General features: G+C 47.9%; 1 protein-coding gene across 5 annotated transcripts in view; it reads left to right on the forward strand.

The window, feature by feature from the left end:
• LOC144155216 (uncharacterized) overlaps positions 1-26,197 on the forward strand; it is a 112,606-nt gene that overhangs the window by 52,839 nt on the left and 33,570 nt on the right. For 3 of the 5 annotated variants that reach the window (XM_077686533.1, XM_077686531.1, XM_077686535.1), the window contains exon 2: positions 3,818-3,863. In XM_077686533.1, the coding sequence (XP_077542659.1) occupies positions 3,818-3,863 (46 nt within the window). Of the gene's footprint in view, positions 1-1,333; positions 1,425-3,446; positions 3,626-3,817; positions 3,864-26,197 lie in introns of those variants that run through there. The other 2 variants (XM_077686534.1, XM_077686532.1) reach the window with 2 other exon arrangements.

A 26,197-nucleotide genomic window follows, 5' to 3' on the forward strand; every position in this document is an offset into this window, starting at 1 on the left:
GTCAAGTTCGATAACTCATGACTGCTCACAGGAGGCGAGGCTGTGTACGAGGCGAAACACATCGTGGTGTAATGCTTTGAGGTAGTGGGGAGCTTTAGAATAAAGGAACCAAGCGTTGGGGCGGGGCCCCCGAGTAGTTAGGAACTCTCTCCCCAACAGCTCGCAGCCGGCTTCGCATGCTCGGAGTCGGATGTTCGAAACATTAGGCTTAGCGTCGCGGCAGATATTTCATCGGCGCTATCGTTACAGTGGTGAATGACAGTCCTTAACACAACTTTTCAACACATTGACAACCCCTTTCTCGTATGTGGAACTTCGTAGACGCGGTAATTGCCATTTAAGCGATCGATGATAAGATACCTGCCACGGCCTCTGCCGATCCTTGCGCGTAGGTATCGCCATCCTGCGGCCGCTCGCCGTTTCGCGTGTGAACGGGCCGTGCCGGGACCGACCTCCGGGGCCGGTGGCGTAGATCGCGGCAGATATTTGAACACCACTTTGAAAATCACAGCTGATGACAATACCTAGCACATTTTTTTTTCACCACTTTAACATCGCTTTCGCGATTGTGCAACTTATTTTCCGTGATCAGTGGGACTAAAAAGCGGCGCTTACAGCGGGTTCGGTCGCATACGTACGCATACACTACCACACTCAAGATGTTTGCGGGCAGCCTACCGCCGTTGATATGCTTATAAAGTCCGCATGACGTCAAACTACGCTCCATGCACTGAGAATTAACTTAAAACGCCGAAAATTAACACGAAAATACATTTACAAAGCGCGTCCTAAACGATGTGTCACTCGCAGCAAGCCAAATACGCAGCAAGATAGGAACATGGATCCTACAAGTGACGTCAAAACGATCGCACGGCCGGCCTCTCCAATGGTAGCCGTCGCGGCCAACAGGACGAGAGCTTGGTACCACCCAAATAGTGCGGTCACGGCGGCCGTCATCTGTTGTGCAATTTAACTTTCAGGGTGTTTTAAAAATGGCGTCCTTGCGCTCCACAAAACGCACTGTAGGAAAGCCAACTTTTTCTGACGATGGTGATGATCGTACCTGGTCCCCTCGCGTTTGGAAGCCGCCGTTCATGCGATTGCGCTAGTCTGACACGGTCGTGGCAGTTTGAATTTGGAGAGGGGTGCATGGACGTGCAAAATTAGACAGAAAGAGAAGCGCATGGCCGTGTAAAATTATACAGAAAAATCGTGCGCCCCTCATCATGCACGAAATCATACACGATGATGGTTGAACGCGAAACTTTCAACTTTCTTCGTGCGAAATCAAATGGCGAAGAGACAAAGTCAAAGCCGCTGCGATCAAGAGGCCAAACCGTCTGCGAGTCAAAGTCCGAACTCAGTCGACAACCAAGGAATCCCCCACGAGGAAGCTCCGGTTCAACTATCGTCGTCGTTTGACGGTGGGGTGCATGATTTTTAACCTATCTTGCAAATAGACTTACTTGCTGTTTAATTTAGTTTATGCGTAAATTGTGCGATTACTGAATGGCGTTAATTCCCACAGCTTCGCTCGCCATCTGCTTCTGTATGACAGGATGACTCACCAATTTAAGGGGGCTTGCAGCGTCGCTCATGAACGCTTTCTCTTTTCTTGATGCCTAATTGCACTGCGAAAGCTAGAGTTATCGCCAACGCAGGACGGAACTCCGTGATTTGCTCGCCGCAGCAGATACCTTTCTAAATATGCCTTGATTTTGTTGCTGTTTTCTTTCAAACGGCTATCGAATGTTCTTCTTTTCGCCGTAACTGAAAGGAAGCCTGAGGCACGGAGAATGTCAGGACTTTGAAGAATGCGGGAAAGAAAGGCAAATCTTTTGGTCGAGTTTCCAAGTTTTGTGATGCGCGTTGAGCAGTAATAATAATGGCCCAAATATTTTGTGGCCAAATATTCTAAGGACTGTCCGCACTTATTAATCATGTTCTAAAAGCGTTTCACGAGATCAAAACATTTGAAGAAGAAAGTAGTGTTTCAGCGGCACTTAACTCACTCCCACGTCCAACGCAAACGATAAAAAGGGGGCGGGGTGTCCCAAGTTTTCATTTTCGCTCATCGGCAACGCGTATCGTCAAGCACTCAGGTGCACTCGTGCGTTAACACTGGATTTAGTTCCGCGTGCCTGTGTTCCGGCGTGACTTTCCTTATCGCTTCAGCAAATGACTGATCGAAGCGGGAACCCAACTGCGGTTGTGTGAAACGCCCATCTACGTAGCCTTCGGGTGCATACGCGCGGTTCCGCTGTCCTGAGCAGGAGTGCGGAAGCAGACTCTCGACCATGGGATCGACCTAGAAGGCTTAGTAGGCAGTTTTATTTCCATTAAAAAAAAAATTCGAATGTGGAAAACTAGCGTATTACGTCCAACATTCCGCTAGCAGGCATATAGTTATCAGGCTCCGCTCAGTCGTTAGTGCGATCGAAAGACGCGAAGCTAAAACTGCTTGTTTAGGTGTTTTATGTTGGCACGTTTGCAACTGTCCAGCCTGCCAGCTAAGAACAAGCCCGTTGCGCACGAGATGCAATACTTTCGTTCCTTTCAGCAGGCGCCCAAGGCACAAACCACGCTCATCATAAGCGAAGCCACCCATTACCGTATTAATGCTTACAAGGCCGCGCTGTCGAGTGGAAACACGAAACACGACGGTGTGCGGGCACGTGCGATGTGGATTCACATTTTAATCACGCATCGTTCTTCACCTTGGATCGATCTTCCGTAGTCGTGGGCGCGCTCGAACAGAAAGATTGAGGCCTGTGCAAATATTCTATCTCCACCAGCGATTCCGGCAGCGTGAATAGAATACATTGAGGTAGAGAGATTTCGGCGTTGATTTTTTGTAATTTCGTTTCTACGGCAAACAAATTTTACTCCGTTATATTAGCGGGAATGGTCTTCGGAGCCATTCACTCGTGCATTCACACTCTCTGCACGCATCGTTTTGTGCCGTGTTTAGTTTGGTAGAGCGGGAGGGTTCGCTTAGGGACCACCTCCACCGCATGCTTTTCGCTATGCTCGCTTCTGCGTACGGATAAGCATACTGAATAAAAATCAACACATCTGGGATGAGGCTACATATTTCCCGCGAAACATTTGATATTGCATGCTGGGCCTCTTGATTTGTCCTGTGCTCCTTTCCGCGGGAAAATTGCCGCACTTGCATTTGCAAATGAATGCAAAGTGGCCGCTCGCCGAGCTCTCGACGGACGCTTACTAAAGCACTATTCGTCGGCTTTTCAGATTCCACCTGACGTATCGTTCGTTTTTATTATGCGTTCCCCGTCGCCTTTGCTGCGCATCTTACCACAAGCAAAGGCGCCCCCCCCCCCCCCCCCCCCCCCTCTTCCTTTATTTTTGTTTATTTCTGAGTGCCTACGCCAGGCGAGAATGTGTTTCCAAACAAATCGGTGTCATGCGGTCACGGAAAGTCACCTGTCCGCTTGCCGCGCCATTTCGGCGCCAGCTGCACGCTTTGGCGTGAGGGCCTTGGCCATCCTGCGAACGCGATTGATTATAATTGCCCGCGTTCGCTATTGAATGCGACGCAATCTCACCCTAGCGAAATGGAACAAGCTAGTATGGCAGAGTGGCTGTGGGCCATTCATCACCGGTAAGGAAACAGTGCTGGATATGGGCGCTGGCGTAATAGTGTTGTTCTTTTTTCGAGGGGATATTGCACCCTTGGATGATTTCAACCGCCCCTCTCTGCCATCCCCCCCCCTCTCTTCCGTTCTTGAAATTGCCTACATTTTGGCAGCTTCTTGATTCGCCTGCTTGTCTGTTTTTTCTTCGTCTTTTCCAGGTTCGTGGTACCGATCACTTTAACGCTGCTCGTCAGTCTTGTCATGGTAAGCGCAATTTTCGTTCCCTCCAAATCTGCAATCGAAGCTGTTGGGGTTTGCCGGCGCGTGACGGCCACTGATCAGTTTGTCGACCCTGCGCCGGTTCGACGATACTAAGCCGGAGTAGCAGCGCATTGGCTGTGAGGGTTGGTTGGTTGCCAACCGCAAAACTAAAACATTATGTCCCCAAATCTATTTTGGGGACATAAAACTGTTCATGGGGAAAAAAATTAAATTTATGCTCAAACCGAATTATAGTTGAGTAGCGTCGAATGTGCGCCAAACATTTTGGCATAGAATAGTGAATGGAATACAAGGGCGTCTACTCAAAAATAAGGGCAAGTAGCCGCTAAGCAGATGAGTTGCATACACGTTGACCGCGCAGATGAATCACGATAACACACACAACCGTGGGCGACTTCCAGTTTCTACCCGCCGCGGTGGCGCGTGGCTCAGGCGTTGTGCTGCTGAACCCAAGGAGGCGGGTTTGATCCCGGCCGCGGTCGCTGCTTTTTCTGATGGAGGCGAAAAGCGAAAACGCCCGTGTGTGGAGATTTCGGTGCACGTTGAAGGTCCCGAGGTGGTCAAAATTAATCCGGAGCCCTCCACTACGGCGCGCCTCTCAGCTCAGGTGTGGCTTCGGCGCCTTAACCCCCATTATTTTTGAAGTTCCAGTTTCTCCGTGACGTCACACCACCTGCTACTCCAATCGAATCCAACTGCACGCACACAAATTACGCGCTCACGCCCAAGAGTGCAGTGCGTCCTAACAACCGTAACGTCCACAGCAACGCGCGATGCGCTGCCGTCGCCTCCAACTTTTTGCTTACAGCCAACATTCCGCTTCCGTGCCACCGCGGATAACGCGCTCGCTTGACGATAAAGTGGTTCGGGGTTCAAAAGTTGCCAGGGGTAGGGATTTTTTTTCCCCCATGCAGAGCCTTAAGTCAAGTAGAAACTGAACCATCCTCCTACTTCATCAGACATATGAACGAATTTGTAATTAATTAGTCAGTACGAATAATAAGGTATTAATTAGGCGCTGGACACGAAAAATTTCTCCAGATCGTTCGTAGGTGGCTCTAGTTTGGCTGTCCGTTGCGAGGACGACACTCCCACAAACGAAAAAAAAAAAAAAAAACATCTGCACGTATCCTAGGAATGTTTCACGTCAAAAACGGCGTGCACTTTAGGAAATGCCTGGTATGTGGGCTTGTGGACTAGAAGTATGAGAAGGCTCGGATGAGTCATGGCGGATAACAATGTTCCCCGTAGGTTGTGATAAAAACGGCACTACTAGTAGACTAGTGGCCTCGGGCTATTGACGACACCCCACTTACAAGACATCCTCGCATCAAAGCGTACGAAGTCTCAAAGTCTCCGCCTAGGGGAGCTTGAGCAGGGGAACCCAGGGAGGAGCCACGGCTCCTGCCCCCCTCTCGAAATTTTGGGACTGTAGAGGAGGGGGAGGGGGGAGGGTTTACTATACCTTCATTAAATAACGGCTACCGATAATTGTTATTTCGCAAGTGATTCACGAAGTAAGATCGCGCGGCTTCGACGTCGCTCTTACCAAAACGATGGGGGATTTTACAAGGCCCGTGAAGGGGCACAGCAATAAATAAAACAATGGGAAGTTTAAGTAGCGTGCACACACTGCATTCCAAAGGTTCGTTTTTTTTTTTTACAGCGAAGCTGTGTGTGTCATAGGGTTCCGTGCAGTTTTGTTCTGGGTTGTCAAAAACCGCCTTGCGGCAAAGCCAGCTTTATAAACGCGTCCTTGACGCGCCAGGCGTTTGGGTGTGCGTGCGTGCGTGCGAGTGTGTGTGTGCGCGCACGCCACACACACACACACGTTTTTTTTTCTTGCTTGCCTTTACGCGGATGCTACCGAAGGAGGCGTACGCCGCTGCACATACTTCATCACTTCCGGTCGAGCACGGGGCAAAACACAGAAAGAGCCCGTTCTGAATTTTTAATTCCACTTCTTTTGTCTGGTCGTAATTGGAAGGCCGCATATAATCTGAACCCCCGGATGCCGGGTATGTCGAAAATTTCTTATCGTGCGGGACGTGCGAATACTCTCTGCTTTTTAACGTGCCGTTCCCCGATTCCCCGCCACGAACGGATACATCTCCCCCCGAATCCGAACGACCTGCCGTGATTGAATGACGACATGTCGCAGCGCGATTTCCGTTAAGAGTTTGCACCTCTTTGTTCAAAATTCTATGTCACCTCAGCTACGCTGGTCATCCACCTTGCGAGAGTGGAAGGGATCATCATTTTTTTAATTACTGAAGTTTTAGTGTTATTTGTTCTTATAATTGACATTGACCACTACAATAAACTCGTACCTCTTCGTTTTTTCGGGTACACCCTCCCCCCCCCCCTCCCTAAAACAATAAAATCCTTCGTACGCCACTGAGATGGGTTATTGATCTCTTTTGTTGTGGTGTCTCGCGTACTGTCTGCATTATTGTGTTTCTATTCAGCTTCGCCCACCAGCGGCTATTTTAGAGCGCAAGCACTGGGAGGGTCAACCACAAGAAATCTGTACGCCTGTCTAAAGCCTCAGACGTGTAATGAGGTATTTTAAATTAACTGGGCCGCACTTATTAGCCGCAAGAAATGTTGATAAGCGTGCCGATATAACTGAAGGTAATGCTGTAAGTCAACGCAGCGTTGCACTGTGTTACTAAGTATGGTCCGCGAAAACTGGGTTCGAAAAGGTTCGTCTCCAAACACAACACGTTGCGCGGTGGAAACAAGCCTTTTCTTTAGCACGCGTCTTCGGGCGTCTGGTTGACGCCGGATGGATCTTGTGAGGCCACTGGTAGGATGCATTCCCCTTTGCGGCGTGGCTTGTCGTGTCCTCCCCCTCTTCTTGCACGGTAAGCTCCGCCGCAGGTCTGGAGGGTTCGATTTCCTGAATGTGGCACCACCGACTTTCTGAATGGGCTATTATCGCATCGCCTGCTGTCTTTAATGGTGACCACTGATATGAGCACCACCGAAGTCAGCAAGTGATATCGTTTGGACGAGAAGTCCGTGTTTTCCATTTCTTGCCTGCTTTACTATACTCTCGACCACACCAGTGGCTCTTTCCTAGCGGAGAGCACCGTCCGAGGGCAGCAACGCTTCGACAGGCATTGAGGAATGGCTCGTCATTTCGCACGAACGTGGTTACAGGCTCCGCGAGTCCGCATCGTGAGGCTGGCTTTTGCGTACTGCTTTCCTGCGCCCGTGTCCATGGCTGGCGGTCCTATAGAGCAAACCAGGATCGGGATTTCCCCGGCCTGTCAGGGCGCTTACCCGCCCGCATGACCACATCGCCTCTCTTCTGAGTTGCCATGTCGGCTTTTACAAAGCGACTGATGATTAACAAAGCTGAGCATATGCAAACAAAAAAGTCTGATTTATTGCCGCCGCGGCACCACAATTCTCCGCCCATTTTGCTATTGCTGCACTTAAAAATGAAGTTCGACTTGCGCGTTCCGGCTCATTAAACTGTTACGTATAGGGCGTAGCAATGCTAGCGTACAAATTCTCTCGTAAAACATCTTTATGAACGTGTTGACGACGTATATGAGCAGAGCTCTTTCTCCACGATGTCAAGTCGCGTTTTTGAAGTCAATGGGTGCCGTTGCTCCCAATTTAAGCAGGCAAATGTTTCCTGGTGTTAATTTCGTACCATTAAGTTGCCTCTGATTCTCTTTTGCCTCATTCTCTGAAGTTCTGTACTTACAATTTCTTTTCGCAATTTGCGCCGCCCTAATCTGATTATCTGCACATATTATGTTTACCTTGCCACTCGAGCAATGCACTTCCCGGAGGTCCAACGCGGGGGACGTTAAGGTACAAAATTGCCCTCATCCACTGTGTAAACATGATTGTACACAAGTACACGACAGAAAACAAAATTGACCGGGGTGCAGTCCGAACGAGTAAGAGAATGCGATTTTTTTTAATGTCTTATTTAGCATACCTACTGAGCTTACAGAAAATTGAAAGGACTACAATTCTAACCTAGCAGACACACACGGGGCTTCCCGTTTCACGATGACTTGGTGATTCTGCTGGATGGCTTAGGAGCGTCGGCTTCGTGTTATTTCTATTAAAGCTTCGACTAATACTTACCGATGATACCTGCTGAGATGGAACTTCATACGGTTACATAGTCGTCTGACCAGCACAACGACATATAAGCTTCTCTTGAATAGCCCCTATAAAATGCGGGTTACAAGCCATCGCTGTAACGAAACTCCCCCCTAGGAACCTGTGTATTGACAGCAGACCGGAATTCCGAATTGTTGACAATTCCACAATGAACTAATTGGAACAAATAAATAACTCTTCGTAATGTAGAGTGCTCTCAGCGGCCGATTTCGGTATAAGTTTTCCCGAGATACCTGGATTAGATCGGGAGCTACAGGGCATTCGCGAGAAAGTTGGCTTTGCCGCAAAGCGTTTCTGTCGGCGGGCACTGGACACATTGAACCATTGTGGAGTAGCGGTATACAGCGAAGCTGTAAATATTACTGACTCACTCGCAAAAATATTTAAGCGATAAACCTTGCGCGCCCGACTACCGCATTATGTGTTCGTTTTCTAATTATATATTTCGTTCGGGTTTGTTGAATTGCGACGCGTTCTGGCGGGTAGCTGCCGCGACACATAACCTGTGACGGCATCCGGGACGTCGTTATGGCGCCGGTGCAGAATCGCGCAACCTAGGCGCTCATGCCTTTAGAGGGGCCATGAAGACAAAACACAAGCTTGGTTCATTCGAAAGATTGCCTCGTTAGAATCACACTGACACCACTTTCAACACACATTCGCTCAAATAAGCTATACAATTAGGAAAAAACAGAATGACCATGCGACCCACCAGCTCATTTCCCGATACAAAACCTATGATGTCATACCAGCCAGCTCTACGATTGGCGGAGGCCGGCGAAAGCAAAAGCAAATTAGGCAGAGCTCATCAGCTTGCCGAACGAGCTATTTGGGCTTAAATTTAGGGCACTTTCTTTTTATAGCAGTAAGAATGGGGGATAAACTGTGGAAGTTACGAAAGCACACGTAACCATAGAAGTACCGACTCGCACCGTTGTAGGTACTGCGCGCACTATGCTTGTTTTAGCTGCACAGCAGTCCGCAGCTTTCGAGTTGTCTTACGCACACTGGCCGATGGGCGTAAGCGACGTTGTCCTACGTGATCCTATTTCTCGAAGATATTCCACGCTTCACGAAATGATTACTTTCTACAGTAACAAAAACAGGCCAGGTTCAAATACGTTCAAAGAACAAAGCAACGGCAGACAACGGGCCGTGCATGAGTATGGTAGCGCCATCTGGGAAGACTGCCGACAAGCAGCGCTGAAGCCGAATCACGCAGTGCAAGTTCGTTTTATGACTTCATTGCTGACGTCCCGAAAACTCACAATTTGGCGGGATAATCGAAATCTTCACCTAAATTAATTTCTCAGTAAATGCGGACAACCGCTAGTAGCACTATAAAACACGAAATCTTACGAATAAAGCAAACTTGTATTTTGTCCTCATGGCCCCTTTAACCACCTCCACCGCAGTATCTTGAACACGCATTTAATTGTCGCCTCGGAACGGTCGCTCGACACCACTGCCAGGGCTGAGATGGGGGTCAGTCGCGTCAAGTTTGATGGAACCTTCGCGAGCATATGTGCGCCCATTGGCGTCAAAGGCTTTTGCCATTTGCATAAAAAAACTGATGGCCGTTGTTTGAACCACCATTTTGTACTGAAGTCTGACCATAGCCTGCTTTAACAAAGCATGGTGGTTCAAGCAACAACGTGCTGTCTGTCGACAGTGATTATAATTTGTGGCTAAAGATGCAAGAATGACCAAAATAGAGCTACAGAACATCAAACACTGCACAATTAGGGAAATAAATAGTTGAAACAAGGCGGCTTATTAAAAAAAAAAGCCAGAATTCTTTCGCTAGTCCTCAGATAGCTGTAAATACGATAACATGCCCACGCACGACGGAGAGCCGGCAGAGTGGCGGAAGAGACGGCACTTTACGTGCTGAGAGCTTTTAAACAACTTTAGGCCACTTGAGTAGTGTGCAACGCTATCCCCGAATGGGGATGAAATTCCACACGTGGGTGAAGTTAGATGCAAACGGAGATGGTGTGTAACAGGAAACCTTATCAATTTTGGAGCGTACGCGATGCAAGAAAAGAAAATCAGAGAAAAAAAATTCCATAGTTTTAAGGGAAGCCGTTCAAGGTTACTATAGCTGTTCATAGAACGAGCACCTAGTTCCTCTCTCTCTCTCTCTGTCTATATATATATATATATATATATATATATATATATATATATATATATATATATATATATATATATATATATATATATATATATATATATATATATATAAAAGCTGATGCCTGGCCTAACACTGGATTTATAGTATAGTGAGGAGAATGCCGTATGAGCCTGTTTGACGCACCGCTCGGCAGGAGGGTTGGGCAACACAGGAATCTCAGCGTGGGAGCAACCCAGGGCACGAGCTAACCGTCGTTGTCTCCTTGTCTCCCGGGGGGGTGCCTGTTGCGGGCCGGCGGTGGCGAGAGACGCCTCCTCCTCGTGGAGTCCTGTTGTTCCCTTCGGTGATTTCCTCGTCGTTGGCCAGAGTTCAAGGAGCCCCGAGGCGCTCTACCTGGCACAAGGGCCCCTCTTTGTCGGGGAGCATCGGACCCTCGTCGCACTGTTGTTTTGACGGAAAGCGCCAAAGTTGAGCCGAAGAAGCATTTCGTCTCGGGCAGTAAATCACTGCCCGGCGCTCATTGTGGACGGGTTAAGCCCGCAGTTGTCGAGCCTGTTGTGGCGAGCCCCGACCGAAGGCCGTCAAAGTGCGGCCTCTGGCGGTTTCCGCGTGTAGCCCCGTGCCGCTCCTTCACTGGCCGCGCGAGCGGGGCCGCCGCTTCTTCGGGCCAGGCGCGGAGGTGTTCTTGAAAGCTCCGAAAATGCCATTCTCGGCCTTCGGGCCCTGCGGCCAAGGACGGCCCCGGTGGCTGAGAGGAAATGTCAAGGTGCGCGGCCGCGGAAGGACGCGGAGCGAAATTCCCCGCGCCTTCTTCCGCGGCTTTCAATTAACGAGCGGGGGATTTCGCCGAGGTGCTTGGGCCCTGTTCGCGCCTCAAAAGCAACCTTCGGGCGCGTCTTTGCCATTGTGCCGGCTTCCCCACCGAGAGCGCTGTCTAGCGCGTCTGCACGAGCCGCATGTTTGTTCGCAGCCACTCGACGCGCTTCACTTCCCAGAAGGCTCAAGGTGTCCACCTGACCGCGGGATTCACTGCCGTCCTCCGTGTTGCCTTTGTCTGTTAGTCCAGGCGGCAGCGCTTCCAGGCCCAAGCGGTCCTCTCGAGCAGAAAAATATGCCCGCACCGGCAAGACGCTCTTAGGTGTCTGCAGGATTGTCATTTAGTGTTATCGTGAAGCTGACCTAAGTGTATACCAAACATACACCAGCTCCTCTCGCATAATATTAACTTTAATGTGGATCGTGTTAAATATAACTAATTGATTTTACACCTACTTTGCAGTATCATCTTTATTGCAGCGCCTTTTGTTCTCGTGTTGCTACTGCTTGCTCCCGGTAGGTTGTTTCTTAAACGGTTCCTTCAGGACAGCGCAGCAACATTAAAATTGTGTAAGATATTGGGCGTCCGAAATTGTTCGGTAACGCCCGCGGCCTTCTTGTGTCGCATCACGAAAGCCGTTTTCGACCGGCTTGCATTTTCTCAGTGCGTAATTATTAAGAAGAAGATTGAAGCCAAAGTTTTGTTCGTTTTACCATCATACGAAGTGCAATTCGCTCCTCTCTGTGTTGTAACCAACCGGACGTTTAACCGAATGCCATTTCACCGAACGATCAAATGCTGTTTCATCAAAGGCCGTTTAGTTGATTTCATAACCTGTAAAAATTTAAAACCCTACCCCTACATTGTTTAATAGCTATCCGATTTTAAGGTCTCATGTCACCCGCTCTACTTTGTCCGCTTACTATATTTTTTCTTGAAGCCTTACTTTCTATGAAGAATTGCATGAATTCTCTGGGGAACAGAACCGCAGTTAAAAATGCAAGCAGAGGAGGAGGAGGAGGCAACCGTTTTGTTGCGCGGATTCCTAAACTGATCGACGCCATCCACTTTTTTTTTTTTTTGCAAGCACAAGTAAAGAAAAAAAACAATACGGAATTCTGCTTTCAAATATAGCACACCGGGGTTACGCACGTGTGATAATATCTGCGGGTGCTCCTTAATGGAACCGGGTTGTCCTTGCTATTGTCGCTTTCATTTTACATTATAAAAATCCTGAGCCATTTCGCTCTTTGAAAGTGTGGATGTCCAGCGAAGCTTTAGTTCGGACTATACGCGGCCTCCCCATTACGGTGACAGAAGATGAAGTGAAATTGAAAATGGAGAACGGCAACTTGTCTTGCCGACGAGACCGTCACCCAAGGGAGCCGGAGGAAACTAGACACTCAAGCACTTGGAACGCCGACAGAGAAAGAACGGTGCCAACGTAGACATGGCCGACGCAGATCGCACAGCGGCGAATCTTTAAGAATACTTTATTGTCTACCTGAGAGTGTTCCGATCTTGAGAATGGGGCCTGTTGGAACTTTCGAGGGCGACGAAGACAATGCAGGCACCTAGCGCGACACGCGCATAGGAAGAAAACGAAGACGACTAGGAGAGGCGATGAGGTGGCTGCACAGATGAAGGGTTCCCTGTACATAATGTAAATATATTTGCTTTTCTTTGACGACGGCCTCCTCCCTTGCCTCCCTGGACCTTTACCAGGCCTATTTACGACTAATGTACTCAAAATGCATATCCAAGTAACGAGACGTAGAAGCTGTTGTATGCAACCAAAATTTTTTCATCGATTTCGGGAAATGAACTTTTTGCACACGCAAACAAAAATGCCTGGAACTCTAGCCGTACAATGTTTCGCTTCAAAATAGTTATGTACTTAGAAAATAAAGTCACGTATCCCAAATGTGTACGTTACCTGTTCAGCTTGCTGACCCTGTACGATATGTCCACATTATGGCTCAAATATGGCAAATGAAGGAAATCCAATCGCTTTTGACGTCGGCGGCGTCAGAAACCACTCCGATGTGGGCGACCGCAGAATAGTGTTGACGCTCGCTCTTAACTGAATCACAGCGCTCGTCAGTAGACGACCAGCGCGGATAAAGTGTTACGCGTAACTTTCTTTCGAACCGTCTTTGGCTTGCTGTCGTGAATAAAGCAGCCGAAATTCCTAAAGCAAGCGTATGTGCTGATGTACCCAAAGCGCTCAGGTGATTAGTTCTGCTAGGGCACGTCAAGCAGATTCTACACAGACTGCTGCCGCAGCGTCCGTTGCGAGCCAATTGGATGAACCTGGCACTCTTCCCGAAAGCAGATACGCTTCTCTGGCTGAGTTCTTGACGCAGTGGGTACGCATATATATCTTTTAACACGGAAGTCCATCGGCATAATCGTCTTTGCCCTGGGTGATCAATTACTGTAGAGTCGTTTACGCTGCTGTCTTAGGTCGACGACCTGGACGCTGAGCATCGATAAAGGTCGAAATACTTGCCCGTCCATTCTCCGAGACTATTGCGAGGCGGTTAAAGACGATAGAGGTGATACGCTGCACGAACGACGAGATAACGCGACGCAAGTCTGAACCAGGCCCTATATGCTGGCCTCCTCCAGTCCATACTGTCGTCCTCTGTGCATCCTGTGCAGCTACCGTATACTCACTATTTAACCATGCTACGCGCAACAGCCGTTGTGCCTAGCATGGTCACTGATCCGGCTCGATAAGGAGTTCCGAAGTGGTCCCAGTGCCGAGTAGAAGAGCAGCGGCGAAATAAAGCACGGTAAAAGACGGCGCGCTTGTAACGCTCCCGCCTGCAGCGCCGCACACTGGCGACCTCGGCACTTGTCTAGCAACGCTTTGTCCTGCTCGTGTTTTTCCCTCTGTGACCTCGATTGAGAGGCTTCCCACCCCGACAGAAGGAAGTTAGCTAGCAACCCTCCGAACTGTGCGGCCTTCTCAGCTCTGTGGCGTTGACGGCGCACAGGCTACGCACCAACAGACGTGATTTTATGTCGCGATAAAAAAAATTGCACTAATTCAAATGCTGAGGCTGTTCCGCTGTACAGCATGCCCCTCTAAAGTTGGCTTCAGTAGTACACGCATGCATTGCTAGAAAGATATTTTCTCTGGCGTTATACAATTAGTCCGATATAAAAGTATTAAGGCCCTAGGTCCTTTGTTCAAGTAGTACCCCATGGATCCTTATGAAGCGCTATTCACCGAGCCCCTCTTAAGTCGGCTTCACTACTCTACGCGAAGACATTGCTTGGAGATACTTTTCAGGGGCAATATATAAGAAGTCTGAGGAGTACGGTGGTGCAAGCGTTATTTATTAAATCCGCCCATAAGACCCCATGTTCCCACGTAGAGCCATACAACGAGGCCCTTAAAGTGGGCTTCACTACTTTACGCAACTACATTGCTGGGAAGACATCATTAATGGCAGTATAAGGCGTCTGAGATAGAAGTATGAAGGTCCTAGGGCCCCCTTTATTGACAATATTTTCGTAAACGGCGCAAGTGTGACACACCAAGCGTTACAGACGCACAGGCAGGCGGGCCTCCTCGTGGAGTACTGATAGGAAGCGCTTAAAAAGACCGGAGCGAATAGTACTCGCGACCGTATGCTCAGCAGTGCCGCCCCTTTAATCACTGAGCCAGTGCCGCTGGCATAATTAATAAAACAATTGTCTTATGCAATACGGCAGCGCCGCCGTGGTAGTCCAGAAGCCACCGATAATATAAGAAATACTTCGCATACTTCGCACCGCGTTTGTCCTTTCATAAGGCATTGTTTCAAACGCGCTTTCGTTGAGAAGCTGTACCCGTCTCATAAGAGGCGCAAGCGTACCGCTACGAGGAAGTTGTGACTCGCGCCGGCAGGCAGCGCAAAAAAAAAACGAATAACATTACCGATTTCAGCCTTCTATTTCTTGCGCATAGTAATTGGAGCACTTGAGCTAAGGAATGCGGCGGCCAGTCTTTGTTGTTTTGCTCATTGTCGTCAGAATAGACTACTAACTTGCCAATTGCGGCTCGCCGCTGCACTCCCGAGACGTCAAAGCGTGCCACCATCATCTACTCTCTCTCGCTCGTTTACGGCGCTCGCTGTTCTGACCGCTGGTCTGACCCGCTGCGTGGTCGTACGGTGAGTGCCGTGGCAATTCAAGTGACTGGAAGTTCGCCAGGGAGTGGCTGCGGAGCCATGACAGTTCGAGCGTTATGTTGCGGGGCGGGTGCTCAAAGATAAACTCCCAAGTGGTCTACACCATGCTGTGCTATAGTGATGCTACTGTTGATCTTTTCTGAGTGCACACTGAATGTCTCACTATCCCATGCGGCTTTGGTTTTTATTATTTTTTCTTCTGAACTTCACTTGTTACTTGATCTAGGAAATTGATTTGTTGTACTTTCTTTCAATAAATCCTTACATGCATGCTAAAATTCTGTTTCACTGCTTTGCGGCGAACGTTGTTTTATAAATTTGATTGTTTAAGGACTCCACCACACCTCCAATGTTGTCGACATATTACAAGCGAAAGAAGATGCGGATGCTTTGGCTGTTTTGGAAGAATTCTGCTATGATGTTCTATGGGCAGATGGGATCAAGAAGAATACTAGAGGATATTTACAATGGGTCCACAGCTACCATCATCCTCCATAAGGAGAGCAGTAAAATACCTATAAGGAAGGTCGTCAGACAAGGAGACACAATCTCTCCAATGTTATTCACAGCATATTTACAAGAAGTATTCAGAGCATTGGATTGGGAACACGTGGGAGTAAGGATTAATGGGGAATACCTCAGTAACCTCAGATTTGCTGATGACGTTGCCTTGCTAAGTAACTCGGGGGACGAATTTCAAAGCATGCTTACCGCACTGGATAAACAGAGTAGAACCGTGGGCCTGACAATTAATATGCAGAAAACTAAAGTAATAATCAATAACCTCGGGACAGCACAGCGGTTTGATAGAGGTGGCGAGGCAGTGGAAGTGGTAAGCGAATATATCTACTTAGGCCAAGTTGTGACCGCGGATCCTAACCATGAGGCAGAGATAATTAGAAGGATAAGAATGGGGTGGAGTGCATTCGGCAGGCATTCGCGGATAACGAATAGCAGCCTACCATTGTCCATGAAGAAGAAAGTGTGTGACAGTTGCATGTTACCGGTGCTCACCTACAGGGCAGAAACTTGGAGGCTCGCTAAGAGGGTTCTATTTAATTGAAGACGACTCAGCGAGCGATGGAACCGAAGATGATAGGTGTAACATTAAGGGATAACAAGAGAGCGGAGTGGGTCAGGGAACAAATACGTGTTAAGGACATATTAGTAGAAATTAGGAAGAAGAAATCGACGTGGGCAGTGCATGTAATGCGATGGCAAGATAACCGCTGGTCATTAAAGGAGCCATGAAGAGAAAATACAACTTCGTTTAATTTGAATGAACTAGGATTCAGTATCTCACTAAGCTCCATTACAGCCACAAAAGATGTTTTTTAACGAAAAAAAAGCAAGAAGTATTTAAAAACTTTCAAATTTTGCGCCACAGTGACGTTTTATGAGCAAGAATGACGTGACGTCACACGGGCCAACAATAAAACAATTTTCAGTGCCTGACCTGCACGTTAGCATTCAAGTGATGCGGTCAAATGGAACTAGAGGCCCCATTACAGACGTCCAGTCATGTGTCGTCGCGACAGGTCAGTTAGGCGGCCGCCAATCGCACAAATAAGGTTCCGTGACGTCATAGAAAAGTTTCGGGAAATTGGCTGGGGGGTCGCGACTGCTTCACACGTTTTCTTTAATATCTCCGTTACTTGTTCGAAGATTGCGATGATATTGGTATCATTGTTATCGGGACTAAGCAGTCTTTCTAATAAACCCAACTCGTAGTTTGTCTTCATGGCTCCTTTAAGGGTAACAGAGTGGATCCCTAGAGAAGGCAAGCGTGGCAGGGGGGGCAGAAAGTTAGATGGGCAGATGAGATCAAGAAGTTTGCGGGGATAAATTGGTCGCAGTTAGCACAGGAACGGGATAATTGGAGATTAATGGGATAGGCCTCTGCTCTGCAGTGGGCGTAAATAGGCTGATGATGATGATAATGGTGGTGGTGGTGGCGGTGGTGATGATGATGCAATATTGCTCTGCACGGATTGTTGCACGTCCCAAAACGTTCTTTCCGCCCAGCTATCCGCCAAAAGGCAAACTAGCAGTACTGACTTCTTCGCAAAGTAAAGGTACGCATAAAAGTATTGTAAATATACAGTTTTTGTTCGCTAATTCAACATTAGGATAATTCGTACATTTCTTTTTTACTCCCTAGAGATCAGAATTGACAATCTCTCTCTATATATATATATATATATATATATATATATATATATATATATATATATATATATATATATATATATATATATATATATATATATATATATATATATATATATATATATATATATATATATATATATATATATATATATATATATATATATATATATATATATATATGAGAGAGAGATCGTCAGGGCCTGACGAAGGCAAGGCTCTTTGCTGAAACGGTGGCAACAATCGTGCTTCTACCTTGTTCGAAGTTTTCTTTTCTTGTGTTTTCACCATCTTCAAAGTTTTACTGCTCCCTATATATATATATATATATATATATATATATATATATATATATATATATGCGCTAGTTTGAAGGCTTGCAATACAAATAAAAGGAAAAAACAGGACGGCGTCACAAGTATAAAACTCAGTGGAGTTACAATGGTGCAATCAGTTATATCAACAATATTCAAGCGTCGTTGCGTATGTGGTGCACGCGCACACAAAATAAACAAGAACAAAATACAGCGCAGTTGAAATTAGTCCCAGCCCACGCTTTGTTTGTCTTGACTGAAGCTATACTCTAGTTCATCTTCTTTTTTCTTTTTTGTAAGTTATGTGGCTCCGTTTGTACGTTTTTATGCATGCGCGTGCTCTTCCTTTTGTAGCTGTTTAAACTTACGCAGGTCGGCGTGTTCACCACACTCGAGGCCATTTCAGCGCCTAACCTTTGCTGACGGCACGGCAGTGAGATGGCCGTGAACGACGTCCGCAGCGGTTGGCAGCGTCTTGACGGCTGGGACGACGCGAGAGGTTCTCGCCAGCCGCAACACGGACTTTGGCAGGTCGCGTGCTCCGCCAGCTCTTCCACCAGAAAGGAGAGAGCGTGTGAGAGAGAGAGGATCAGAGGGAAGAGAAACCCAAGTGCGGGCCGTGACGTCAAAAGCGATGCGTGCTGTCTGTCCGCACAGAATCCGCCCGCGTACGAAGCTCATCCCGGTCTTTGCCCCGCTGTGCCGACGCGATGCACGGGTGTGGCTTTTTATTATTATTATTGCTTTGCTGCCACCTTACTCGGGGGGAGGAGTGTGTGCAGAAGCGTCAGTTGGTTGGCCTTTCATTGGGCACAGTTTCGGGTGTCATAAATGGTTCCGCGTGGTGCGTGCGAAAATCTGAAAGCGTCTACGCTATTTTGTCTTTTGTTTTGCTTTGATATATATAAAAAATGCTCTAGGATCAACGCAGCCGAGGAGGGAGTCACGTCCTGTCCCTTTGCGTACGCCTGAATGAGATTTTTATTTTATCGTCCACTTTAGGTCTTTAAGAATGGTTACTCGGTTAATTAATCGTTGCCGCATAAATGGCGGAATACCGCAGAAGGGGATTTTAGCGTGAGTTTTGGGTGTTCTATCTGTATTGCATACGCTGCAAGCTTTCCACGGGAGCTGGCTAACCATTTCGATGCCCGCATGCACGCGGGTGTCCCCCATTCTCGAATAGGGGTCGGGGTCGGGATGCCGCTTCTTGAGCCGCCCCTGCTCACGTTATTGTGGATCAGGGCGGAACTCCACTGTCCGTCTTCGCGAGCGGCGGAGATTCCGCTCGTCATTCCGACCGTTACTCCGGCGTGGGTTGAAGAGGAAACCCACCTTCCCGTACCTTTTATTTCGGGACACCAGCGAAAGTAATGTACAGTATTATATGGTTAGTTATATTTACATAATACCATACTTTGGGCAGCGTTTTGTTGTTTACCCATTTGTCAGATTTTGAGAGATGCGTTAGCTGCAAAATACTTTTGTTTGGAACTCTACTTGATTGCGTGATTATGGTTGAGTATGATTCATGACGCACTAGGCGCGGAATTGAGGACAACGGAGAACAAAAAAAAAATTGCAGAAACTCCTAAGCGGAAATATTTTTTCAGGTGCCGTGTAGGTAGTCTGATATGAAAGTAACAAGGCCTTAGGGACCACAAATGCATTGCTGGAGATGCATTATTTTCAGAAGCAGCATAGGAGGTCATATATGAAAATATAAAAGACTTATGCCTAGGGCCTTATACCAAATAACTCCAAATATCCCTATGGAGCGCTATATGCCCAGCCCCTCTCAAGTCGGCTTCACTAACCTACGCACACGCATTGATGTGAAGGCATCAATTCAGGGGCAATATGAATAGCTTGATATTAAAGTATGATGATGCACGGGCCCGTTATTAAATACGTCCATAGGAGTCCATGTGTCGCGACGGAGTGGTATACATTGGTCCCTTTAAAGTCGGCTTTACTTGTATACACATATGCTTTGATGATGAGACGCTTTTAAAGGGAAACATATGGAGTACGATATTAAAATATGAAGAGGCCCTAGGAACCGTTATTAATAGCATTTTGTTATGCGACGAAAATGGGGCACATCCAGCGTTACAGACGGTCCGACAGGCGGATTTTCTAGCCAAGTCCGCATAAGCGTGCAAAAATAGTGCCGCGTCCTCCTGTATTTGCTACGCTCGGTTGTCGTCGATTCCACCCCTTTCCATCATGAGTCAACCCCTACTTGCCCGACTTTTCATGGGGCTGAGTATGAAATAGTGCAGAGGAAGGGGACTTTGTGAGCTGTTCGTCTTCCGTAGGGTACGTATTTTCGTTAAAGTAAACACGTATGGGAAGGACAATTCACGAAGCGCCATTTCCGACATTTTGCTGGTGAGGTTATCTTGCGATGTTAGCCCTTCAACGTTCCAAATGTGTGTCAGCTATAGCGTTTATTGGTATTTGTGTTTATCGCTCGTAGTCGCAACTAAATTACCGCATACTTTAACCACGTCATCGTGCGAAGCTAACGAGAGTTATCTCCGGCTCTTCTCTACTCTTTTCTCCTCAAAGCCGTCTCGTGGCGGAAATATTGTAGGAGCCGAAACATCTTTTAGAGGCGAAATTCCTTAGGGGCTCGGGCTGTCGTCGTCTCATGTCGTCCTACCATCATTTAGTAACAGTACTAAAACACCGGGATACTCGTTTTCTAACGCTTCTCGCTAGAACGTTTCATCTCCATAGGAAAAACGCGTACTAAAAGAACTCACAGGGACACTCGTTTTCCAACGCCTCGCGCTCGAACGCTACGTGCTTCAAAGACACTAGACTTAAAGGGACCCTGCAACACTTGCCATCGACTACTAGTAATGTGTTTTGGGATAAAGTCTATTGTCCCAGAAATCTCATCCCGCAAGAATTATGAAAATCCGTTCACAATTAACGAAACTACGCGCGATGAGAAATCGCGCATAATCGTTCCCTCTCAACTCGACCGCGGGCAACGCGACGAAAGCTGCGCACTCTCTCCCGGATAGGGGGTGGCTCGCGGCGTTCTCTGCGGCGGCCTTCGATATATCCCATGCCGGGTAGTTTTCTCCTTTTCTCCGCAACGCGGAGGGGCCTATTTCCGGTCTGGTGCCAAAAAAAAGCAGGCATGGGTGCCTGCTCGCAAGTGCGCGCTCGGGCTGGTAGGGCGTTTTTGAAGCAATAAACGTTTGTAGTCGAGTGGTCCCGTTGAAAGGGAAGTATTGAGCTCATCACTCAAACTCCGCGCGCACTCAAAACACAAAATAAACGGCAAAACTGTGCCTACAGGTTCAGGCATAGAAGAGGTTCGTACACAGCGATGACGACGACGGAAATGGGAGAATCTACCCGCGAAGTTGACCAGTGACAGCCGATCGGGCAGCCATGGCCTATGTGACGTCCCTCGGGCCATGCATAATGAGGACAACTGAAGAGAGAGCGGTTTGTTTTTCCGCGTCTTTCACATCGATTTGCGCGCTCACCGCTTCACGTGCACGTGTAATATTTGGCTCAGGTATTCCTGGCAGTGTAATCTAAACGTTGCGCAGGTTTACTTGCACTGTTCGAAGAGTGTTGCAGGGTCCCTTTAAAGCAAAGCTGTACACCTATATCGCAGGAAGCGTTTTTAGACGATAGTCTTTCTTGGGGCTACTTAAACGCAGAAATTTTGGTCTGTTTGCCTGTCTGTCTGCCTGTCTGCCTGTCCGTCCGTTCGTCCGTCCGTCCGTCCGTCCGTCCGTCCGTCCGTCCGTCCGTCCGTCCCTCGAATCAGCCAGCCGGCCAAAGTGAAACAAAAGCTGCGCAGTAGTGTTATACACCCACAGCCAATTCAAAACGTCGAAGTACGGTTTCAATGTTCATACTTGTCAACATCGCTGAACAAGAATAAGACATTACGAAAATATAAGGCAAAAAATCATTACATAAGTGATTTTTGCGAAATGAAATCAAGCGGCCACAGTTACGAAAGGTTCCACTAGATAGGTTCCATGTTCTGCTTGGAACGCACGTGGAATAGGGCAACGTGGTTCTATAAACATCGAAGTAGGACGCCTCGATTCACGCGCATCTCCGCCGTACGGCAGCGCTGGCATCGAGGAACCCGGCCTGAGGCATTGGAAAAGCGGTACATTTAAATTGACTTGAGCAAACCTCTAGCGTGTTTACCTTGGGAGGAGCCCGACGGAAGAGGAACAGCATTGCAGGTGAGCGGGAAAGCAAAGGGAGGCATTTACTTGGCAAATGTCGACGAAAGACTATCGTCTTTTGTCGATATTTGCAACGAAAGCAGCAGATACGCGGCCAATTTTTTTTATTGAGGCGCTTCCACGCTCATCATCATCGTGAGAGAAAGTTGGCTTTCCTACAGTGCGTTTCGTGGTGCGCACCGACGCCATCTGTGAGACATAGGAAGCTTAGCTTTAATAAAAGAAGATAACAAAAATCTACTGTGCTATACGCATAGCGGCACCGTCTCGACGATGTCGTTCCAAACTGACCTCCGAGCCGTGTGTAATTCTCGTGTCGCCATGCGTATAGCGCCGGTCGCGTGTAGCCAGCCTGGTTTGGGCTTCGTGTCGGGAGCAACAAGTTCACCCGAGGTGTGTGCAAACAAGCTGCCGCGCCCTAACTTATTTAATTGATGGATGAGCTGTTGTTCCACGTTGTGTAGGCTCCGGGAAGCTGCCTAAGTGGGGCCCCCCCTTTTGCAACAAACCGCGTTTCAGCTACAGACGTCCGGGGAGTGACGTTTCCACTCCCGTAGCGCCGCACGCCTTTCTGCCGTCGCTGCTTTTTTGCGCGAAGTATGATGGATGAGCGTCTGACGAACAGCGCGTCACAGTAACACGTCCATTTGGCTGATGGTAGCAATCGCTCGGCGTGATTACGCTGGCACGCGCCGCCGGTTTGACGGGCTGTTTGTTTGGGAACCCCCTTTTCGTTTATATTTTTTACTTCCCTTGGTTCGCATTTGGGAATATGCCCTTTCGAGTGGTTTGGAAAGCTAAGAGCGATGTATTACGAATCGAAAGTGAACAAGGAATACTAATTAGAACGCGTCAATCAACGTCGAAGGAAGTTGTACTTAAGCTCTAGGTTGAAAAAAAACTATATGAAAAAGAATGCGTGCATGAATGGATTTGCTCGTGGCAGCGTGGAAATCAGCTTTCCGTTACCAGATTTTATGAATTTGCCAATGTAATGACCGAAAATTAAATGTACAATATTCTGAAACTCGATAGCACTAAGGTCAGCGGTCAAGCTCACTTGTGAGGCCATAGACGAAGCATTACTATGTAATGTTGCAAAGTCCAGGATGCGGAAGAATAATTCGTGGTAGTTGTAGGCTTTGCCACTATTAGATAACAACCGAAACAACGGAAACTTGTCGTTTCTCAGATAGACGCCTAGGGCCATCTGGCGCAAGGGAAGAAAGCTGCGTCAGTCCAGTGGTCTCATACCGACACATGACACGTACCCATGCGGGCGATTGGCTAATAATGAATGAGCCGATTGAGCCAGTGCCTAGCTAGACTCATTTACAAATACATTTAATGTGAAGAAAACCGCCCCAGACACATACCCACATATCCGCGACATCCCGTGCAAACTGTTTTAAATAAGAAGATATTGCCTGGTATCGTCTAGCTTTTCTTTCCTCCATGCCTGCTATAAAGGCTGGCGTCCAGCGTTATCCGAAGACATCATGACATGCAAATTCGCAAATTCGTTGTGCGTTTCTTTCTAGGGCTATAAGAAACGTATCTGTGATGCTTTCCGATGTTCCCTCTCACAGGGCTCTCGATTGTACGTGGGGCTATGTAAGGAAGGATAATGCAGTGCATGAAAGGCAGAGGGGTTAACCAGGTTACAGTTCGGTTGGCTACCCTACGCATGGAGAGTGGGAGAGGAGGAATTCAAAGAGAAAGAAAGGGTGTTTAAAGAACGGGGAATAGAGCGTGATGACGACAAGAAAAATTAACGGTAACTACGAAAAATGGCAGCATCTCCACTCCGTGGGTGGTGGCGAAGGGGCGGAGTACGGGGACTCGAAATGACATCGAAGTTGCGCCCCGAGTGACATCTGATATGCGCCCCGACCGTCATTCGATTTGAGCCGTGAGTTGAACGTTGCTTATTCCCTTAATGAAACTGCAACTCAAGGCTCAAATCGAATTTCGCTTGATTTTCGCTTGATGGTAGTATGCGCACGGATGTACGCGTACGGTCATTGGGAAGTCCTAAGGTACTCCGCAACGTTACAGGCAAGGGAGTAAGCCGTTTGACTCTCGGGTACTAACTCACGGTCGTAGCCCGATAGGTAAGCCGACTAACACTGACTCTGTCTGGTCTACCAGACACAGGCTCGAATCCTGCCGGTGCCTGTGTGATTTTTTGCGATTGTAATGCTATGCGCACGGACGCGGACAGACATTGTGCGGTCCTAAGGTGCTCCGCACCTAAAACAAAACCATGGGCGAAAATAAGGCCTAAACTGAACAGGTTAACTAACCAAATGACGAATGAAAAACGGTACACGGTGTCTCCACAATCGTTCAGACAAGCCTGGGTCCTAGTTGAGCCTACGTGCCAAACAACGCTGTACTCATTGTACGTAGAGGTGTGGGGGCTGGTTAACGACATTAGACCTCAAAGTGTGACGTCAGGCGTAACGTAGGGTCGTCGCGTATACCGCACCGTCTGGTCCCTCAGCTTTGCATCAGCCTTTGCGCAAGTGGACCGTAATCTGGAAAATAGAGCAGGTTTCACGGATACAGCAGGGCTTCGTGAATGAAGCTTCAACTCGTTCACGCGCTGCTTTCGCACTGAAATAAGCGACTCTTTAGGCGCGTTTACACGGCTGCGACAGAAGCGCAGCGAACCGAATTCCCGCCGTGACGGAAACGGCGGAATTTGCTCCGAAGGCGCAGCGCTAGCTCGCTTTGATGCGCTGCTGCCGCAGCAGTGTAGCAGGGGCTGATTTCAAGGTTCCGATATCTGCGCGGCATCGCCATCGCCAGCGTCGCGCTTGTTTGCCGCGAGCAGAGCATGTGCTGCAAACCACTTTCTCTTGTTCGCCTTTGTGTGCGCAGCGGTGCCGCTATCAGAGGCGCGGACACAAAAGGTCGGCTCTACTTGCGATAGTACGGTTTCCTGGGTGTTCGGTGATCCCCGCTCTGGTTTTGAAGCGGACCTCGAAAAATTCTTTATCGGATCAACAGGTTCTCTAGCGGAGTGCCACTGCCGATAAAAGCAGCGCTTAATGGCACTCGCCTGCCGTCCTGTTATTTACTCTATAGAGGACCGACTGTGGCACCGTGCGAACGCAACACTTTCTTGAGAGGGGACACTTGCGGCTTGGACCAGAACGCCGATGAGATGGCCGGGGTGAAACGTGACTGTGGCTGAGAGTTTTTCCTGTAATGAAGGAACTGCATTTGGAGGGCTTAGATGGATCGCGTTCCATGCTACGTCAGCAACGCGACGGCGCATGCGCGCTCGCCGCTAACTCCCGTGTTGTACCACTTCCCTCAGGCGCATGCGTGCGCACACGCCGTTTAGCACAACTCTCTGGCGTCAAACGTTCGGGCCAACCGGCATGCTTTTGTTTGGGCACTCACTAAAAGAAACATGAAAGGCTGGACTTTTATGTTCTTTTTCCGTACTTTCAGTCACCAGGATGCACATTGCACATTGTCTGTGGTTACAGAAAAAAACATTCTGCGTTATTAGCACTTTGATAAGTCTATGCGTATAGGCGCAGTGCCAAAGTACAACGCCTGACTGGATATCGGGTTTGCGAACGCATGCTGAAATTGTTAGGGGCATGCGCTACAAAGCGAAATGCTAGAACGAGGAGGATAAGCATTTGCCGTTCACCTGTAAACACGTAAACACGAGAGTAACGGTTCGTAACAGGCCGTTTTTGCTACCGTTTCTCCCCTAGTTGAGTTAACGGTATGGCTACAGTATTTCTGCTGCTGCCTATTCTGTGTCACATTGGAACATTAAAAAGAAAAGAAAAACCTCTCAGACAGTACCTATACGCCTACAAATTCCTTTGAGCTCTTGAGAACTCCGCGCTGAGTTCTCATTTTGGGGTTTGAAAATGGTGGCAGGCTTTGTAGGCCTAAGACCACGACTGGGACGCTAACAACATGATTTTGAACTTACAAATGTTTGAAAGTTTGTTCCGGGCGCACATCAAAATAACGGAAAAAAACACATTTCAGTCCACCTACTCTTCTTATATAAATAATTATTTACCGAATTGTCTTTACCACTGCAACGCTATTATGAATGCTGTCGATCACACTGCATATATAATTTTGATAACGCTATACTTAAAGTTAGCGTGAAGATTAGCGACTTTTTTCCCCTAATAGATCAAAGGAAGGCGACCAGCCTTTTACAAATTTCTCCTAAAATAAAAATGCCTTTATGATTGCCTGTTGTTCACACATAAATAACCTGCATGCTTCATATGGGCTCTCTTGCATATAAATATGTAC

This window comes from Haemaphysalis longicornis, unplaced genomic scaffold, assembly GCF_048455015.1.
Source record: "Haemaphysalis longicornis isolate Haplotype H1 unplaced genomic scaffold, Haemaphysalis longicornis Haplotype H1 scaffold_1, whole genome shotgun sequence".
Taxonomy (NCBI): domain Eukaryota; kingdom Metazoa; phylum Arthropoda; class Arachnida; order Ixodida; family Ixodidae; genus Haemaphysalis; species Haemaphysalis longicornis.